At 43.4% G+C, this 19,785-nt stretch overlaps 1 protein-coding gene across 4 annotated transcripts in view; it reads left to right on the top strand.

The window, feature by feature from the left end:
• CTPS2 (CTP synthase 2) overlaps positions 1–19,785 on the top strand; it is a 109,901-nt gene that overhangs the window by 24,256 nt on the left and 65,860 nt on the right. For all 4 annotated transcript variants that reach the window (XM_030848165.3, XM_060292892.2, XM_030848163.3 and 1 more), the window contains 6 exons: positions 3,297–3,448; positions 7,372–7,504; positions 9,744–9,832; positions 10,965–11,059; positions 13,041–13,103; positions 13,210–13,253. In XM_030848165.3, the coding sequence (XP_030704025.1) occupies positions 3,297–3,448; positions 7,372–7,504; positions 9,744–9,832; positions 10,965–11,059; positions 13,041–13,103; positions 13,210–13,253 (576 nt within the window). The remainder of the gene's footprint in view (positions 1–3,296; positions 3,449–7,371; positions 7,505–9,743; positions 9,833–10,964; positions 11,060–13,040; positions 13,104–13,209; positions 13,254–19,785) is intronic.

Below are 19,785 nucleotides of genomic sequence, written 5' to 3' on the forward strand. Positions count from 1 at the left end.
AGTGCTGCTCTTTAGATTCGAATGCCTTGCAGGCGCTTCTGCTGATGCCAGCATTTCGCACCTCTTAAGTTATCGTATTACTTTTCACAACATTTATAAAAGATTTGGGGGACTCATATGCAACTACGGCTCCCTTGCCCTTAAGTGAACAGTGTTGAGACTCCTGAAATAGATTGTGTGTTTCACTCCTTAAGTTTTAATTGTAGGTACAAAACCAGGTGGGTTGTTTTTTTTAACTCGCAGTCCAACCTCTAGAGAGAGAACCATTTGAAGCCTGCTTATCGTCTCTTTATCTTGTCTTTCCAGGACACTTATGGCTTTTACTTTGATTTCTCTTTTGTACTTGTTACAGCTTAACTCACCCCAAACCACACATTACGGTGACATTCACACTATCATTTCTGATTACATCAGTGACCTCAGCTCAGTTCACTGCTACAAAAACCACTGTGACGTGGGTTCAGGTCCTCTGTTCTGCAGGACTTTCCACCTGGGTATCCAAGAGCCGGCTTTTCTTTTCTCTTTCATCTTTTTCGCTTTCATCTGCTTATCTCTGTCTCTTGTTTCCAATAAGGCTCAGGCACAAGGGATTGGAGTTTAAAAAGTGATATGACGTGTGCTCAGGAAAAGGGCGAGGTTTGTCAGAAACCTTTTGTTTTCTTCAGATTAGCTGGGGGTTCTCTGAAGCCTAAAAACCACCTAATCAGATTTCTGAGTCTCAGGAGGCAGGCTGTTGTATTCACTGCCTGATGCTTCAGGGTCAGTGCACAAGTCTGAACTCCTTTGAAAAATGTGATAGCAGGTTTAAAGCACTCTCCTATATCTGTGTGTCGTCAAGCCATTTTGGTTTTGTTCCGTTGTTTTTTGTAAATAGTACTTGGTGTGGGTATCACACACATTTAACCTGGTTTCCGAAATAGAAGGATACAGCTTTTAGAGTTGGGTTGCTGAGAGCTCTGCGAACAGATGATACAGTCCAAACTTTCAACCGTATGGAGTCTCTTTTCTTTTCTTTTTTTTTGGCCATGCCACATGGCTTGCGGGGTCTTAGTTCCCCGACCAGAGATTGAACCTGGGTCATGGCAGTGAAAGTGCCGAGTCCTAACCACTGGACCGCCAGGGAATTCTTGAGTTTATTTTCTTTATAACTATAGATTCTGAAGAATGTTCTATCTCATCAGTCCGCAGGCTAGTCTATTAGCCATTTTTTAGCACACTGCTTTTTTTAAAAAAAATTTTTATTGGAGTATAGTTGATTTACAATGTTGTGTTAGTTTCTGCTGTAAGGCAAAGTGAATCGGCTATACATATACATATATCTATCTACTCTTTTTTAGATTCCTTTCCCATATAGGTCATGACAGAGTATGGAGTAGAGTGCCCTGTGCTATACAGCAGGTTCTTATTAGTTATCTATATTTTATATACAGTAGTATGTATATGTCAATCCCAATCTCCCAATATCCCCCCCCACTACTCCCCCCCCCACCCAGTAACCATAAGTTTGTTTTCTACCTCTGTCAGCACATTGCTTTTTCTCATATGAGTTAATTCTCCCATTTCTTAGTTCTTGGTGAACTTGCGTTTAGAGCTCTTCTCACCTGGATTGCTGAGGAGGGAATGGAAAGTCACAGGTGTCTCTGTGGTGTTCTCTGTTACCATGATATTTGAACAAATGTCTCTGGCTTGGAGGATAAATGAGTAAATAGCTCCACACCTCATGCCTTCCACTTGTGGGAGTTGTGGCTGTCCAGAGGTTTATCAATAATTTTAATTAATAATTGGGATGGAGCCTCATATCAGTGACATCTTGGCACTTTGAATTGTATCCGGGAATGCATGGGTGAGACACAATAGTCTTAAGTATCAAGTTGTCCATGTCCAAACAGCTTAGGAACCCTTGGTTGGATAGCTATGGATTGGGAAAGACTGAACACATAGAGTTGGCAGAACATTTCTTGGCATTTATTTAGGGTGTGGCAGATCCTTAGATGCCTGCCAGTAGCCCTTTGCATGTACCTGAGAGGGTGGTGAAAGCTCGTTAGGGTGTGAAAAACAACCACACCACCTGGCATTTAAAAGAGCCTTTTTCCCCTCACAAGTGTAATTAATTTAAGTGTGTTAATGTGTGCTTCTAAATTTACCCAAATGAAGGGAGCACAGACAAAAGCAACTACAGAGGCAGCAGCAACAACAAATGAGTGAACAAACTTCATACCCACACTTAGAAGACAAGGTGTAGGTATTCATTGCTACTGCCTTAACCTAGGCTTAGAAGATGGTGCCTTGGGCCGTGTGTCTTGGATACTGACATAAAGCATTCATGTTCCAGTACCAAGTCTCTGACACCCCCTGGGGTTCCTGCAGTTCAACTCAGACACTACCTGGAGTGAGCATCAGACTCCGCAGGTCTTTGTAAGACTGCCGTGTACTTCAGACACTCGCCGCAGGTTCCTATTGTCCCAAGCCACCCACACTTCTGCCGGGCTGACTACAAAGTTGAAGCTTCCCATGACCACCTCAAGTTTGATAATTCTCTAGAATGACTCACACCTCCGGAAAGTGCTATATTTATGATTACTGTTTAATTGTAAAGGGTGCAGGTGAAGAGCCAGATGAAGAGACACATAGGGCAAGGTCTAGGAGAGTCCCAGGCACAAGAACTTTTATCCTTGTGGAGTCAGGGTGCACCCCCTTCCCGGTACATCCGTCAATTCACTGGCGAGGATGCTCCCCTGAGTCCTGATGTTCAGCCTTTTGATTGGAGTTTCATTACGTAGGCATGATGGAGTAAATCACTGGTCACCTGACTGAACTCAGTCTCTAGCCCCTGTCCCCTCCGTGGAGGTCAGGTGGCTGAAAGTTCTAGCCTTCTAATGACCTGCTTGGTTTTTCTGGTGACCAACTCCCATCCTGAAGTCATCTAGGGGCCACCCTGAGTCACCTCATTAACTTAACAAAGTTACCCCTATAACTCAGGAAATTTTGAATGTTTTTGAAGCCCTGTGCCAGGAACTACGAACAAAGAATGTGTATATAGGGAAAAACATATATATATATTCTACCATAGCATCCACGGTTCCAGATGTAGAATAATGACTTCAAAGTGTTTTGTAATTAGATCCAAGTCACCTTGTGTTAATTCTGACTCCTGTTTAGGTTGCTGTGTTCCTGGTTTTCTTCTGTCAGTAAAAATAAACTGCTATCTCTCTTGAGTTTTGCCTCATTCCTACGTTCATTTTTGTGGCATACTTGAGTTGTTCCATTAAATATGGTGTTTTATCATCATTGATCAGGTTATATGTATCCACGATGTTCCTTCCACCTACCGAGTACCTGTGCTTTTGGAGGAACAAGGCATCGTTAAATATTTCAAAGAGAGATTGGATCTGCCTATTGGGGATTCTGCAAGCAATTTGCTTTTCAAGTGGAAAAATATGGCTGACAGGTACTGTGAAAGGAATTACTAATGTAAGTTTTCATAATTCTTAGGTTTGGGGGTAGCACTGAGGTGTCCCTTGAAAGGTAACTATGTAGCGTTCCACTTTCCACATGGGTATGTTTGGTTCTGGAAATATCTAAAGCTCTAGCATATTGTTAGGGTGTTTTGCTGTACTCTGAAGATTTCTGGGGCCTTTGATTTTGCTCTACTAAAGCAAAGTGAATTGAAGGCATTTGGATTCCAGCATTTTAAAAAACTTTTGGAAGCAGTTATTTATTAGTTTATTATTTCGTTTCTGAATGTTTTAAACAGTTTAAAATGCTACAGGCTTTGTTTTGTTTTGTTTTGCTTATTTTTAAGATTTGGCTAACATTTCTTAAAGAAAATCCTTCTGAATGGGAAGTTTTGGCCATGGCATTGTCGTTCTATCCTGCAGTTATTAACTATCAGTATTGGCATTAAAAACCCCTGATAGGTTTTAGCTTTAAGACAGTCATATTAATTTCAGCAAGGTTTGTCTAATTTGATGTCATATACAGATTAAATCCCCATCACCTGTTTTCTTTTACTAAATGTTGCTGAGGCGTGACTCCATAACGTCCTGGCTGCTTGACTTCTCCTGCAGCTGAAGTAGAGGCAATAGGCGCAGTAGTTACAAACGAAGGCTCTGGTGTTGCTAAGGAGTAGATCTTAAAAGTTCTTATCGCACAAAAAAATTTGTAACTGTGCGCGGTGATAGATGTTAACTAGAATATTGCGGTCATCATTTCGTAATATATAAATATATTGAATCATTAGGTTGTACATCTGGAACTAATGTAATGTTGTATGTCAGTTATATCTCAATGAAAAAACGTAAGCTCTGGTGTCAGGCACCATGGATTCAGAGCTCAGCTTCTCCTTTCACTAGCTGTTTTTGAGTTTGGGTAGATTACTTAACCTCTCTGGGCTTATTCTCCCATCCATACATATATAACTGGGGGGATACTGGTACCACGTTGTGGCACTTACGAGAGAAAATACACCAGGCCTTAACATCACATCAGGCACTATTGGTTACTGATGTCGGTAACGATAATTTAAATGATTTGATGATGACAAAAGCACTGACCTTTGGTAGATGACTAGTAGATTGAAAGTTATTTTGCCCTTTCACTTTAAAATTTTAAAAGCGTTTTAGAATTTCTGGGGCAAGAAGAATCACGAACAAAGCACATTTTCTGAACTTAGGTGCCCCCATGACTGATGATACAACTAAGCCCCTGTCCTCCAGAATGCTTAAGGAATCAGTCTCTTCGTAGGAATTTTCTGAGTAGCTTGGGGTTGATCCTCTTTAAGCACTAGAAACTTTAATATTTTAACTCTTCGTGTTGGAAGTAGTTCTAAATTTTACTCTATGCCTCTGTGCTTTTTAAAGCCAGTGTTTGGTTTTTGTATTAGTTTCCCGTGTCTGCTGTAATAAGTTACCACAAAATGGGTGGCTTAAACCAATAGAAATTTGTTCTGTCACAGTTGTGGAGGTTAGAAGACCTAAATCAAGGTGTCACCAGGGTTGGTTCCTTCTGGAACTCTGAGGGAGAATATGTTCCATGCATTTCTCCTGGCTTCTGGGGGCTAGCTTCCTTGGTGTTCCTTGGCTTGTGGGCGCATCACTCCAATCTCTGCCTCTCTTGTCGTATGTCCTTCTCCTTTGTGTCTTCTTCCTTTCTCTTTTATAAGGATGCTTGTCTTTGCAGTTAGGGTCCATTCTAATCCAGGATGATCTCAACTGGAGATCCTTAACTTAATTGCATCTGCAAAGACCCTGTTTTCCAGATATGGGCACATTCATAGGTTCTGGGGGACATATGTTTTTGGGGGCCACCATTCAGTTCAGGATTCAAGCAAAGGGGATATTGAGCATCAGTCTCTCTGCATCATGTTGGCCGTGATGTTGGTTCATTGGTCATGGCAGTGTGAAGTGTCCATTCTTTAGGCCCTGTCCCCTCAGTACAGCCTGTAGAGAGATACAAGGAGGCACACAGAGGTCAAAGGGACAGTGTTGATCGTGGAGGTCCAGTGCTGCCCAGAGGCCAGGGGTCCCTGGTTGAGCTGGGTGGAAGAACTTGCCTGGGTCCTGAGGTGGGGACAACCCTGCCTCCCTGGGAACCTTCCTGCTGGGGGATGGGCCTACAAAGCCGACCAGCTGACTGCAGTGTCAGCTGCTGTGTCACACCCTGCTGATGGCTGAATGGAGAGCACGAGGGAGGGAGGTGCTTGGCTGGTCCGGGCAGTGAGCCCAGCCTGCAGGGCCAAGAGGGAAAGAGAGCACAGGGGCGTGGGCTCAGTATACCTCCCTGGATGGCGGCTGGACTGACCCAGTGGCCTCCCCTCTCCCCCACTCCCCCCCACTCCGCCCCGGGAAGACCAGCAACGAGTGAGTGGAAGGAGAGTGGGTGCAAGGAGGGACTGGCCATGCTGACTGCAGCCCTGCGTCCCTCCCCTGAGGGACAGGATGTGCCCCCCGACCGCACATCGTCTTGGAATCTTGGCTTGATACCAACTTGCTTTGTTACCTGAGTCCTTTCCCTAGAGCTGGGGCGAAGCACAGGCAGGCAGGCAGGCAGTCTCCACAGCGACATAAAATTAACTGGTAAGTTAGAGGTTTAGCATCTTTCTCTCACGTTCTTCAGTCACCTTCCTAGAAAGTCACCTCTGCTGCCAGTTTTGACTTCTTAGCCCCTCGTGCCTTTTTCTCCTCCCAGCCTGTTTCCATCAGGCTTCTCTTTCACTTTTTGCAGATGTTGTTATAAAGGAGGAATATTCCTCATCCCGGTAACATTTTTGTTCTAAGGTGTTTGGGGAACAGTTTGCTTCAAAGCCCTAAAAGATCTTCAGCCCCAAGTGACATTCCTGCATACTTAGTACCAGACCAGGCATTTTTCATGTTCCTTGAACAGATCTCCTGACGAAAGCAACGGTAAAGATTATGTCTCTAATGGTAAAATGTGATTGAGTGTCTCATGTAGAATGGAATTTTCTCATAAAAATGATCTAAGTGGCTTATAGTGTTTTAAATAGTTCTCTCAGCACCATTCTTCAGGAATGCCACAAATAACCTGGCGTTTGTGGGCCAGCTGGGAATGTAACAATTTTTAATGTAGACACTTTGAATGCATTTTCTTATATGGTATCACCTTACAAAGTTAATGTTGGAATGTCTCCTGTTGGCACTGAGAATGCATTTTCTTATACAGTGTCACCTTATAAATGAATTTCAGGACAGCTCATGTTTATGAGATGGGGAGAACTTTTTTTTTATTATTTATTTTTGGTTGCATTGGGGTCTTCGTTGCTGTGCGCAGGCTTTCTCCAGTTGCGGTGAGTGGGGGCTACTCTTCATTGCGGTGCATAGGCTTCTCATTGCAGTGGCTTCTCTTGTTGCGGACCATGGGCTCTAGGCGCGTGGGCTTCAGTAGTTGTGGCACGTGGGCTCAGTAGTTATGGCTCGCGGGCTCTAGAGCACAGGCTCAGTTGTAGCACACAGGCTTTGTTGCTCCGTGAGATGTGGGATCTTCCCGGACCAGGGCTCGAACCCGTGTCCCCTGCATCGGCAGGCGGATTCTTAACCACTGCCACCAGGGAAGCCTGGGGAGAGCTTTTTTATTTTTAATGCTTTTAACTTTTTCTCTGATATACTCTCCTCAGATTTATATCTTTGCCTGCTTATGTAAGCCAATGTTGGGCTTTCTCATGATTTTCAAATCTCTTGGGGTACAGATTGTTATTCTTTGGGGGTGGGGTGGGGAATTTGAGTCAAGTACACCAAGTTCAAGGCACATCTGCTCCTCAGGTTTTAAAAAGTGCCTCAGGATAAGAACAGTGGCTGTCATTATGCTTGTGATATGATGTTACATGCATATAACCTTTAAGCTTGTTTTCCTTCCCAGGTATGAAAGGTTACAGAAAACGTGTTCCATAGCCCTGGTTGGCAAGTACACCAAGCTCAGGGACTGCTATGCCTCCGTGTTCAAAGCCCTGGAACACTCAGCGTTGGCCATCAACCACAAGTTGAATCTGATGGTGAGCCCCCACCTGGTCTTCTGCATGTTTCAGGCATTCATCGTGAAATCTCGTGTTGCAGAGAGGCAGGTTGTGTTCAAGGAGCCCCAAGTCCACCTCCAGGGTTAATGATTCACCAGGAGGACGCAGAGGACTCAGCATACAGCTGTACTCACGATTACGGCTTATTTCAGTGATAGGATGCAGAGCCAAATCAGCAAAGGAAAAGGCACGTGGGATGAAGTCTGGGGGAAACCAGGTGTAAGCTTCCAACAGCCCTCCTCCAGTGGAGTCACAGAGGACGTGCTTAAATCCCCCAGCAGCGAGCTGCAACAACACAGGTGACGTGCCATCTACCAGGGAAGCTCATTAGAGACTCAGCGCCCAGGGTTTTTACTGGGGGCTGGTCACACAGATGCCCTCAGCCTCCTGAGTGTCAAAATCTCAGACTCCCAGGAGGAAAGCAGGTGTTCACCTTAAATCATGTTGTTTCTTCAAACACTGTAGGCATGCTGAGCCACTCTTACTGGTTCTTGGGAATGGTGGGAACCCTCCCCAAATCCAAGTTTCCAGATGCCAGACAAGGGCCAACCTTGTAAGCAGGCATTTCCAAGGATTTCAGTCTGTTAACTTTTTTTCTGCATACAGGTTTAAGGCACAGTTTTTGAAATTAGGCTTTGCACATTCAGGGGCATATATACTTCATGCTCATTTAACTATTTTGTGTTTGTCTAATGAGAAAATAATAGAACGTTTTTTCCCCTTTAGCGTGGGAATTGAACCCAGATTTTTTAAATGCCATATTTATATATATTTCCCTTTCTAACTCGGAGGACTGATATCTGGCAAACAGTGATTGTTTGTTTTTCAAACAGTATTACGGGATAGCAGAGGTGGAGTTTTATATAGCTTGAGTATATTCTTTGTTAGATACAGAAGTAGTATATGCTCAGTATAGAAAATTTAAGCAAAGCATAATGTAAAATGCAGAAAGTGGAAGATTCTTCCTCAGTGAAATCCCACTTCTCTTGATGCACCTGTCGTTCCCAGTTTGATGCATATCTTTCTAGAGTTTTCTCTCCCTATATAAATGTTTATATTTAATGTTATTCTCTCTGGGTATATCACAGTTTAGGGAGGCCTTATTATCTTGATTTAAATGGTAAAACCTTAATATAATGAGCCAAAAGATACACTTATATGTTCAAGAAATTTAGTAACTTTCAGCTTAGGACCTATCCAGTTTTCTCTCACCTGTTTGTCGCTTCCTCTCTAATCACTTTTTATTTTTGACTTTCCAAGGAATCGTTCCCTTCTTGTTCTTCCTCTTCCTTCCTAGTCTGCCAGTCCCTCGTAGAAAAAAGAAAATAGAAAATCTGTTATAATACTAATTTTATAAAGTAAAATTTTGTATCTTAAGATATATTCAGATAGTAATTTTTACAACAGAAATTCTAAAATAATATAGACATATAGGGACTGTTATGTACATAGGAATTGTTGTACGTGTTTTTCACGTAATAGAATTCATTGACGGTGGCTTCTCCTAAGTACTGTTTGAGTCATGGGCTTGTGCTGTGTTTATCTCGCCCGGCTTTTGCAGTAATTTCCTGACTGGTTTTCATTTTTCCCTCCCTTTCCTTCACTGAGCCAGAGTGATTTTTCTAAAATCGCTCTCTGTTCCTTCAGATTTTTCAGTGGCTTCAAGTATAAACTTCTCTCACCGGATGGAGCTTCTTTTGAGGCCCCCAGAGTGGTCACCACTTTCCGGTTGTTGTCTGTTTCTTGTCTTTCTGCTTTTTGAAGCTGCTCCTTCACAGCCCTCCCCCACCCCCCGTACCCCTTCCCACTTGCCCCCCAACTGCACACGCGCGCTCGGCTTGCGTCCACTCATCCTCGACGGCTTAGCTTCTTGGACATTCCCTTCCCAGAGGACTTCCCTGAAGGTGCTCTTGCCCTTCTTCTCTCCAGTCCGCATACGTATCAGCTGCGGCTCCTGGTTCCTCCCGCAGCGTTCTCTTCTTTGCCCATCGTAGCCATTACCTCCCTGTGATGTGGATGCCTGTTTATTTGGTTTCATAACCTGCCTGAAAGATTGTAAGAGCCACAAGACAGAGATGGTGCTTTTCTATGCTAAGTGACCAGTACAGTGTTTGCATAATAAGTAGTCATTGAATAATTGTGTCAGTATTAGATGGCTCTAGTATTTTCCAGTTTTTATTTTTCTGAAATGTTCCTTTAGCTTGTTGCATGTTTTTAGTACATAGATTCCATTGATCTGGAGCAGACTACCGAAACTGAGGACCCTGTGAAATTCCACGAAGCTTGGCAGAAACTCTGCAAAGCTGAGTAAGTACCACGCCAGTTAGGAGAACGCCATTGTGATTTTTTCCATGATTCGATTTACCCCAATGACTAATTTTTGTGCATTTTGAAGTGTAGTTTGGAGTACTTGTGGTGATTCTGGATGGTTGTGCTGCATTCACGCTGCATTTACTTTGAAACGTGCCGTGTCAATGTTAGTGGCACGTGCAGTGGAGATGGTTTTATTCTGGGGAGGATGACGATACCGTATTGGTGGGAAAGTGAGCTGATGCTACTGAAAGATGCAGAGATGGACCTTACATATACAAAGTTAAAGTGCAAGAATGACAATCCTCCCTCCTCTCTTGGTTTTATTTTCTTTTCCACATCCTTTGATTCTAGGTTTTATCTTGTAAGTAATCAATAAAAATTTTGGGGGTGGCATTGTGTTGTGAGGGTAGCATGGCCCTTGGATTTTTCTCTTGAGCTCTTGCGTTTTTGTTTTTTTAAAAAAAATGTATTTATTTATTTATTTTTGGCTGTGTTGGGTCTTTGTTGCTGCACGTGGGCTTTCTCTAGGTATGGTGAGCGGGGGCTACTTTGTTGTCGTGCGTGGGCTTCTCATTGCAGTGGCTTCTCTTGTTGCAGAGCACGGGCTCTAGGCACATGGGCTTCAGCAGTTGTGGCGCATGGGCTTAGTTGCTCTACGGCATGTGGGATCTTCCTGGACCAGGGATCGAACCCGTGTCCCCTGCATTGGCAGGCAGATTCTTAACCACTGTGCCACCAGCGAAGCCCCAGAGGTCTTAACATTTGTATAAAAGTACTTTTAAAAGAACCTTAACCTATTTTTATTCAGATAATTCTTTCAGTGGCATTTTTAATTGAATTGAGCTTCTCAGTCACTATGCTCATGTGCTGCAAAGACCTATCAGAAAATATATATCAAGGTCAGTTGTGAGAAATTGTTGCAACTTCTTTATAACATTGGGAGGATTTCAAGAAGAAAGTTCAGGATGTGAAATCATGTAATCAGTTCTGAAAATAGACTCCAAGCGTATTCTCTAGCGGCTGTGCCAAGTGTCGGGTTTGGTATCAATAAGTATGAATGGCTGAAAACAAGAGTTTTACATATAAAAATAATGTCAAATTTCCCCTCCTCTTGTGTTGCTTGCAGTGGTGTTCTTGTGCCAGGAGGCTTCGGAATCAGAGGAACGTTGGGAAAACTCCAGGCGATTTCTTGGGCACGGTCAAGGAAGATTCCTTTTCTGGGTAAAACTGATGTTTATGAATCCTAACTATGAGTTTTTTAGATTTTTGATACCTAGTAAGGTAACACGTAATAGAGTTTGTTAATGTGAAAAGTGTGATCTTGAATTTGAATATTCAGGTGCCAAATAGTTTGCTACAGGGTGTGGAAACTCTATTCTGCAAGCCTTACCTGGTTTGCAGCGTTTTTGTAAATAAAGTTTTATTGGAACACAGCCGTACCAGTTGGTTTACATATTGTCTGTGGCTGTTTTTGCGATACAGTAGCAGAGTTTGAGACCCTACAGCCTGCAAGGCCTAAAATCTCTGCTGTCTGGCCCTTGACCAAAAACATTTGTCAGCCCAGGAGAACTTACCACTGTTCTGGTTGTGTAGCAAGAGGCTGGGAGGAACCTCTGTTCATACCTGCCCTTCTCCGATTCCACCTTTCACCACTTCGAGCAAACATCTCAACAGAATGCCACAATGTTATTTCTCATCAGAAAAAAAAAGCTTAAATTGAAATTTATATGCTCCTTCTAGAAAAGATAATACAGAAAGACCGTCCAACGTTACAGGGACAGCTCTGTTAAGATTTAGTAGAGCTGGGTCTTTTCAATGTGTTTGTTCAAATTGCAAAGCATGGCTTCTGGAGCAATGAAACCAGATGAAATGGAACACTGATGGGATAAAGGCAGCCCTGCAGCTGGGATTTCAGGCGGAAGAGGGAGTGGGGAGAGGCCATGTTTCATGCTGTGCTTGCGTGGGCTGGTGGGTTTATGAACTGAGTGGACCAGCTTTGGTACTCTTTACTTAATAACAGCAGACTGTTCATTTTCCCCCTTGCCTGTTCTTTGATTAGCTTCCTAGATGCTCTCCACTTGGGATCCATTTTCAAAAGAGAAGCCAGGAGTAGTTACCTTGATACCTTGCTTTGTTTTATCCATCTAAGCTCATCTGGGCCACTGTTTTCTTTTGAAGTAATCTTGTTTAGTTTCTGTCTAAATGTGGTTAGCGTTCTTCAGATAATTTTCACTGTGTAGAATAGTTTGCAGCTCTTTAAATTTCTCTTTAACACACTGTCTCTTTATGTCCTAGCCTTATGGAACTTTCTAAAGTGCCCCCAAAGCACTCAGCTGTTTCATGCTTATTGACTTCTGTTCTGGCGTGCCTGGTATATTGATTGCTCTCTCCTTTGAGCCCCTGTGTACCTTCAATATATCTATAAAAGCATCTGGAATGCTCCTTGGCATTTGTTTATTGGAGAGAATCGATGGGCCGCAGTGAATGTGGAGATCGGCGAGGGGCACATCCCTGCGGCAACAGGCCTGGGCCTACGCAGGTCCCCTTTTCTCCTTACTGAGCTCTCTGTTCAGTTCCATTTGGCCTCTCTGTCACGCTCCAGCCTGCGGTGGAGGTACCAGCTCCCCCAGCTGCTGCTGTTTCCCTGCAGTGAGGTTTAGGGCTGTTCTGGGCTCAGCAGCTGGGCACTGACCTCCCGCTCCCCTGCCCGCCTGTAGGTGCTCCTTGGATCCCAGCCTGCTGGCCAGCCGGGGGCTGCCCGCAAGCAGAGCCCGCATTTAAGGCCGTGACTCTACCTTGAGAAGAGGGGGTGTGAGGTCCCAGCCCACGGAGACTCCCTCTTGAATTGAGGTGTTGTTAGACATTCTCTGAAGGAGTCGGGCGCTTTGGGGCAGCCATGCAGCCCACAAGCGTGCCTCGATCTAGAGACACATTTGCAGGGAGGCAGATTTGCCTTTCGGACCTTGCCTTCTCCTTTCCTGCCCTTTTCTGACCTCGCATTTATTCCTCCTCGAGTTTGGGTTGTCCAGTCCTTTCCCTGCCCCTGCCACACATGTTCTGAGGGCAGAGGCTACAGCAGTAAACTTTCTTTTTTGGAGCCTACATTCTAGATGGAGGAGATAGACAGCAAATAAATGAACAGAAAATACGAAGCAGTACAAAATAACGTTCATTTGCTTTATATATGTCCTTTTTAAAATAGGAGTTTGCCTTGGGATGCAACTGGCAGTGATAGAATTTGCGAGAAACTGCCTTAACTTGAAAGGTAAGTCTGAGATTTTCTAATAACCTCTTAGTAAAAAGCATTCTTATTGCTTGAAGTATTTTTCAGCAGTATTGGTGAGTTGCTGAACTCATTTCTTTATCTTCAGATGCTGATTCCACAGAATTTGAGCCAAATGCCCATGTTCCTGTGGTAAGTGGCTTAACTTTCTGGGTTGGGTCATTGTTTTGGTTCTGGCTCGGCATAAACTCATGAGGGGTTATTATTACTATTTTTTTCATTCTGACATCAGGACATTTTAATTATATATGATTTTTCTTGTTCTTATTACTCTTATTGTTATTAGTTTATATCAAACCACTTTGTTCTCAATTGTCCATCTTGTCGGTTGTGCCTTGAAGGAAGACACAGTCCTAGATTGGCTTCTCTTTGCAATAGTTTTCAAGCTGAATGTTTAGGAATGGGTTGAGTTGACTGTGACGACAGTCACTCACAGCTGATGTAAACACACGGGCTGTCCTGTCTCTAGACCCATCCCCGTCTGTTCTTCTGCTGCTTCTCATCTTTCACCGATTCCTTTTCCTGTAAAACATTCAGTCCAAGATTTTGGCTGGGAGTGAAGGCCATCGTGCTCTGTCACCTGCTGCTCTGCTAACTTATCCCATGGCATCCCCCTCTCTCCTGCACTTGGGGTTTTATAGTTGGACTATCTGAATGAGTTTTTTAGATGTATCCTGAGATTCCCTACACCTGAGATGTCCGCGTCCTGCAACCTCCTTACCCCTGGAATCTCAATAAAACTGATGAAGAATTTAATTACAAAAATAAACCAAACCTCATTACCGACAACTTCCTATTCATCCCGGGAAGGCTTTTCTGACCTCCTTTGTTTCCTGGCCTCTGCCTTCTGAACCTTGTACCACCTCTATCAGAGTGTACACCTCACCATTGTGATTGGTTTTTTATTAACCGTTTATTGAGATATAATTCACATACCATAAAATTGAGCCATCGAAAGTGTATAATGCAGTGACTTAGCACATTCAAAGATCTCTGCAACTATCACCACCGTCAATTTTGGACCATTTTGATTATTCCAAAAAGAAATTCCACACTCTTTAGCTGACATCCGCAAGCCGTCTATCCTTCTAGCTCTAGGCAACCATTAATCTGTTTTCTGTCTCTCTATATTTGCCTATTCTGGCCATTTCATATACAGTTGACCTTTGAATAATGCAGGGTCAGGGGCTGACCCTCCACGCAGTCAAAAATCTGCCTTTAACTCCTAGTCGCCTCTCCGTATATGCGTTCCTCTGTATATGTGGTTCCGCATCTACGGCTTCAACCAACCATGGACCATGTAGTACTATTTACTATGGAAAGAAAGGCATGTCTAAGTGGACCTGCTCAGTTCAAACCTGTGTTGGTCAACTGTAAATGGAATCATACAATATGTGGCCTTTTGTGACTGGCTTCTTTCATTTAGCATAACATCGTCAAGGTCTGTCTATGTTGTAGCATGTATCAGTACTTTGTTTCTTATCCATTCATCCTTTGATGGACATTTGCTGTTTCTACTTTTTGGCTACTATGAATAATGCTGCTATGAATATTTGTGTACAAGTTTTTGTATGGACATATGTTTTTGTTTCACTTGGGTCTATACCTAGGAGTGGAATTGTGGGTCATATGGTGACTGTATGTTTAATTTTTTGAGGAACTGCCAGACTGTTTTCCAAAGTGGCTGCAGCATTTTACATTGCCACCAGCAGTGTGTGAGGGTTCCAATTTCTGCATATCCTCAACACTTGTCTTTTTGATTACAGTTGACTCTTGAACAACATGGATTTGAACTGCATGGGTCCACATATACGTTGTTGTTGTTGTTGTTTTCAATAAATCATACTACAGTACTACCTGATCCATGTAGGTTGAATTCACGGGTATGGGACTGCAGATACAGAGGGCCAAGTGTAAAGTTATATTTGAATTTTTGACTACTTGGGGGTCAGTGCCCCTAAGCCCTGCATTGTTCAAGGGTCAACCGTGTAGCGATTCTAGTGTGTGTGAAGTTGTGGCTCACTGTGGCTTTGCTTCACATTTCCTTGATGTCTGAGGATGTCGAACATCTTCTCGTATGCGTATTGGCCACTTGTATATCATCTTTGGAGAACTGTCTATTCAGATCCTTTGCCCACTTTTAATTTGGGTTATTTGTCATTTTATTATTAAGTTGTAAGGGTTTTTTATATAATCTATATACGAGTTCCTTATTAGATATATAATTTGTACTGTTGACATGTGGAGCCAGATGACTGTCATGTTCATTGTAGGATGTTCAGCAGCATCCTTGGCCTCTACCCACTAGATGTCAGTAGTACACTTCTCCCAAACCCCAGTTGTGACACTAAAAATACCTCCAGACATTGCCGAACATCCGCTAGGGACACAGGTGGAATAGCCCCCGTTGAGAAGCACTGGTTCAGAGAAATCTAGTTCTGTTCTCTCCCCTGCAGCATAGTCCCTTCCTTCCCTATGGCAACCATTAATTCATTTTTTTAAATGGGTTATCTTTCCATTTTTAAAATATAAGTAAACCTGTATGTCTGCTTGTAACCCCCTCCCCTTCTTAGATAAATGACAGCATACTCTGCCCATTCTTTCTGCCTTGCTTTTTTCACTTAACTCTGTATGCTGGAGTAGAGATCACTCCGTGGAAGGATATAGAGATATTCTTCACTCATTTTTTTTTAAAATAAATTTATTTATTTATTTTTGGCTGCATTGGGTCTTTGTTGCTGCACGTGGGCTTCCTCTCGTTGCGGTGAGCGGGGACTACTCTTGGTTGCGGTGCGCGGGCTTCTCATTGCAGTGGCTTCTCTTGTTGCAGAGCATGGGCTCTAGGCGTGCGGGCTTCAGTAGTTGTGGCCCGTGGGCTCAGTAGTTGTGGCTCACAGGCTCTAGAGCGCAGGCTCAGTAGTTAGGGTGCACGGGCTTAGTTACACTGTGGCATGTGGGATCTTCCTGGACCAGGGCTCGAACCCCATGTCCCCTGCATTGGCAGGCGGATTCTTAACCACTGCATCACCAGGGAAGTCCACTTCACTCATTTTTATAGCTTGCAATTCAGACTATAATGAATTGTAATTTCCCAGCCAGATGACACTTTTAAGTCTTATGCTCAGAAGACTTAATACAAGTGAAGAGTTCCTTACAAGGCTTTAACAGAAACATATGTCCTGACTAATGGCTGAAATGGCTGTGCCAGGCGAACCTTGGGTTTTCTTTTAGAGAATACTTTGGGATAGGAAGTGATTTTACCAGTAGGTGCCACTGTTAGATAGCTTTGGCAAGGTTAATTCCTTGATGACTATACTTTACTCTTTGTGTGTGTGTTTGCATATTTTTAAGACATTTATACACAGGATAAAAAAGTTAAGCCCTACAGAAAAGGTATAAAACTGCCTCTCATGTGCCCCTACCTTACCTCAGTTCCCTTACCCAGAGGTGACTACCTTCATCCATTTCTTTTGTTATTCTTCCAAAGATTGTATGTGTGTATGTGTACAAATGCCTACCTACAAACATATATGGACATATGTTCCCTTAAAAAATACATATGCTACCATGCTTGAGACATCGTTCCCCTTGCTTTTTTTAAAAAATAAATTTATTTATTTTATTTATTTATTTTTTACGTTGGGTCTTTGTTGCTGCGTGCGGGCATTCTCTAGTTGTGGTGAGCAGGGACTACTTTTCGTTGTGGTGTGCGGGCTTCTCATTGCAGTGGCTTCTCTTGTTGCGGAGCACAGGCTCTAGGTGTGCAGGCTCAGTAGTTGTGGCTTGCGGGCTCTAGAGCGCAGGCTCAGTAGTTGTGGCGCACGGGCTTAGTTGCTCCTCGGCATGGGGGATCTTCCCGGACCGGAGCTCGAACCCGTGTCCCCTGCATTGGCAGGTGGATTCTTAACCACTGCGCCACCAGGGAAGTCCCCTCCTTGCTTTTTGTACTCATCACTCCACATCAGTGCACAGAGATCTTCTACGTGCTTGCCTTGCTCTACACATCATTCTTTATTTAAACAGTCTCATATTGATGAATATTTAGGTTGTGTCCATTATTTGCTGCTTTAAATTGTTGCTGCAAATTAGTATGTGTACATATGTTCTCGTAGCGACACATACACACTTCTGTGGGATGAATTCCTAGAAGGGGAATTGCGAAGTCAGAGGAACTGTGCGTTTTACATTTTGATAGTTTCTATACTCATAAGTGAGATGAGAACAATAAAGCCTAATTGCTACTGAACATCTTTATGTCGTGCATTCAGTTTGTTGGAGAAAAATAGCCTTAAGAGCCACCATTTATGAGGATGGGGAGAAGTCTTATTGAAGGAGAAGACTAAGGTGATAGAATCACCAGGGAGCAGACACCAGGAAGCCTGGGGAATCCCTTGAACTTGAGCAAATAACAATGACTTACAGTGGGTAATGGCCATTCTGGCCCTTCTCGCTAAAAAAGTAAATAGCTTTGGAAACCGGGAGCCTCCTGAAGGGTTTATTTGCAGCTAAAATCTGTTTCATGGGTGTGGGGGAGAAAAATAATTTCCCTCTACTCTTCTAGATTCTTGGCCGAGGCCCCCTGTAATAAAGGAATAACAAGGGAAAAACAAACAGAAGCTTAATAACATGGATACCTCCTGTATACCCAGGAGTATACAGAGTTTCTGAGTAACTCCCAGAAATGGCCCAAGCCACCATCTTAAGTACCGTCTCCAGCTACAGAGAAGAAAAGAGGATGTTGGGGGTGGAGGTATTTATGGGAGGTTTTCAAGGCAAAGCACAGTAAACAAGGGTGAGTTTGTTATGCGGATTTAAGTCCCCGCCTTCTCCATTGAGAAGAGTTGCTAGAGATTTAGAGTCACCCTTCTCTTCCTGGTACAGAGAGGGAGACACCCTTACAAATGGAGGTTTCCCTTATAAATGCAAATGTCTCTAACAAAAGGGTAACTTCTGTTCTGTTTTAGAGCTTCTCCTATATCTCCTGTTTCTTAAAAATAATCAACCCAGGATAATCTTTATGGCAAAGAGGTATATTTTGTGTGTGGGGGGCAAATTCTGCTCCCCTTCGTGGGCCATCGTGACCCTCCTTTGGCATGCATGATTAGTCTTATGGTTGCTTATTAAATCAGTAGAGATACTGGCATACAGCACAGATATCTAAGAGGGGGCGTCTCTTGTGCACGTAAAAGGAGAAATAGTTTTTTTCCTAAGAGTGAAGGTAGAGTCTTTCTGAGTTTGGAAGTACCAGGAGAGAGTGAGTAAAATTTTATTGTGCCATTTCTCTGCTTGATCCACAAGGTGCAATAGAAGGCTCTGGAACTTTGCAGAATATTTAGGTTCTACAGCAAGTCTGACTTTCTGGCCTGCTTTAAAGCAGCTTCACCCACCTTCTAGATGATGTGTACCAGGAACGCCGCTGTAGCTGACTTGTATTCTGACTCTGTATCAATCACATGGCAGCTGCTGACACCCTTGACTTTGAATTTGGCTTCAGATCTCTCCAGTTCATGTGGAGGATAGCTCATGGCATTGTAGAGTTTATATTTAGAATGTTTTTGGCTTTTGAGATATATATATAGGAAGAATGATCTCAATCTGATGTTTAGGTATGTGGATATGCATAATTTTTAGCATTTCTTTTCTGTTTACTGAAAAGAGTAACTTAAAAATATGAATTTACGTTAGATATGGAAACAGAATCTGAAAACAGAATCCATGTTCCACATTCAAACACATCTACACAGACTGGTGTCAACTAAAAAAATAATACAGGAGGCTGCAAATAGGAAAAGAGTTTATTTGGAATCTTAAGAATTGCAATTTGGGGGAATTCCCTGCCAGTGGTTAGAACTCCGCTTCCACTGCCGGGCGGGGGAGCCCGGGTTTGATCCCTGGTCGGGGAACTAAGATCCCACAAGCCCCGCTGCATGGCCAAAAAAAATCTGGGTAACCCTAATAGAGTGTTCTGAGGAAGAGACAGTCAGGACTTATAAAGACAGAAAGCCAAGAGGTTGTTAAAAGTTGCCTGGTAGGAATTGTGATGGACTGTGATGCGAGTCAGAGAATACTTGCCCTGAGGAATCATGAGTTGTTTTAGGGTAGGGGTCCAGTAAGTATCTTGAGTTTCTGGCCGGTGTTCTGAAGCCGAATCTGGCCTCTGTACCCCGAAACAAAATTAAATTTCAGAGACAGAGTTTTAGGTGAAGTAGAAAAGAATAGCTTTATTGCTTTGCCAGGCAAAGCAGTGGACTAATGCCCTCGAAACTGTGTCCCGACCGGGAGGGGGTAGTGAGGAGTTTTACAGTAATGGTTCAAAGAGGGCGTGATCAGCTCGTGGACGTTCTTCTGATTGGTTGGTGGTGAAGTTGGAACCTTCTGGTTCCAACTGGTCTGGGGTCTACCTGCTTGTAGGCAGCATGCAGTTAACTTCTTCCACCTGGTGGGGGCTTCAGTATCTGCTGAACAGCTCAAAGATATTGTTATGTGTGTCCCTTGAGGGGAACCAGGACCCTGCCCCAAGGCGGCACTGTTGTTTCTCTTGACTGTTCCTCCCTTGTCTCTGCATCCCCTCCCTTCCCTAATTAACACCGACCTGCTGGAACTCAGGGAAGGTCAGGGGGCCTGAATGAAGCCTATTGCCTGTAATCAAGAAATGGGGGACATG

The sequence above is a fragment of the Globicephala melas genome, chromosome X (genome assembly GCF_963455315.2).
Source record: "Globicephala melas chromosome X, mGloMel1.2, whole genome shotgun sequence".
NCBI lineage: Eukaryota > Metazoa > Chordata > Mammalia > Artiodactyla > Delphinidae > Globicephala > Globicephala melas.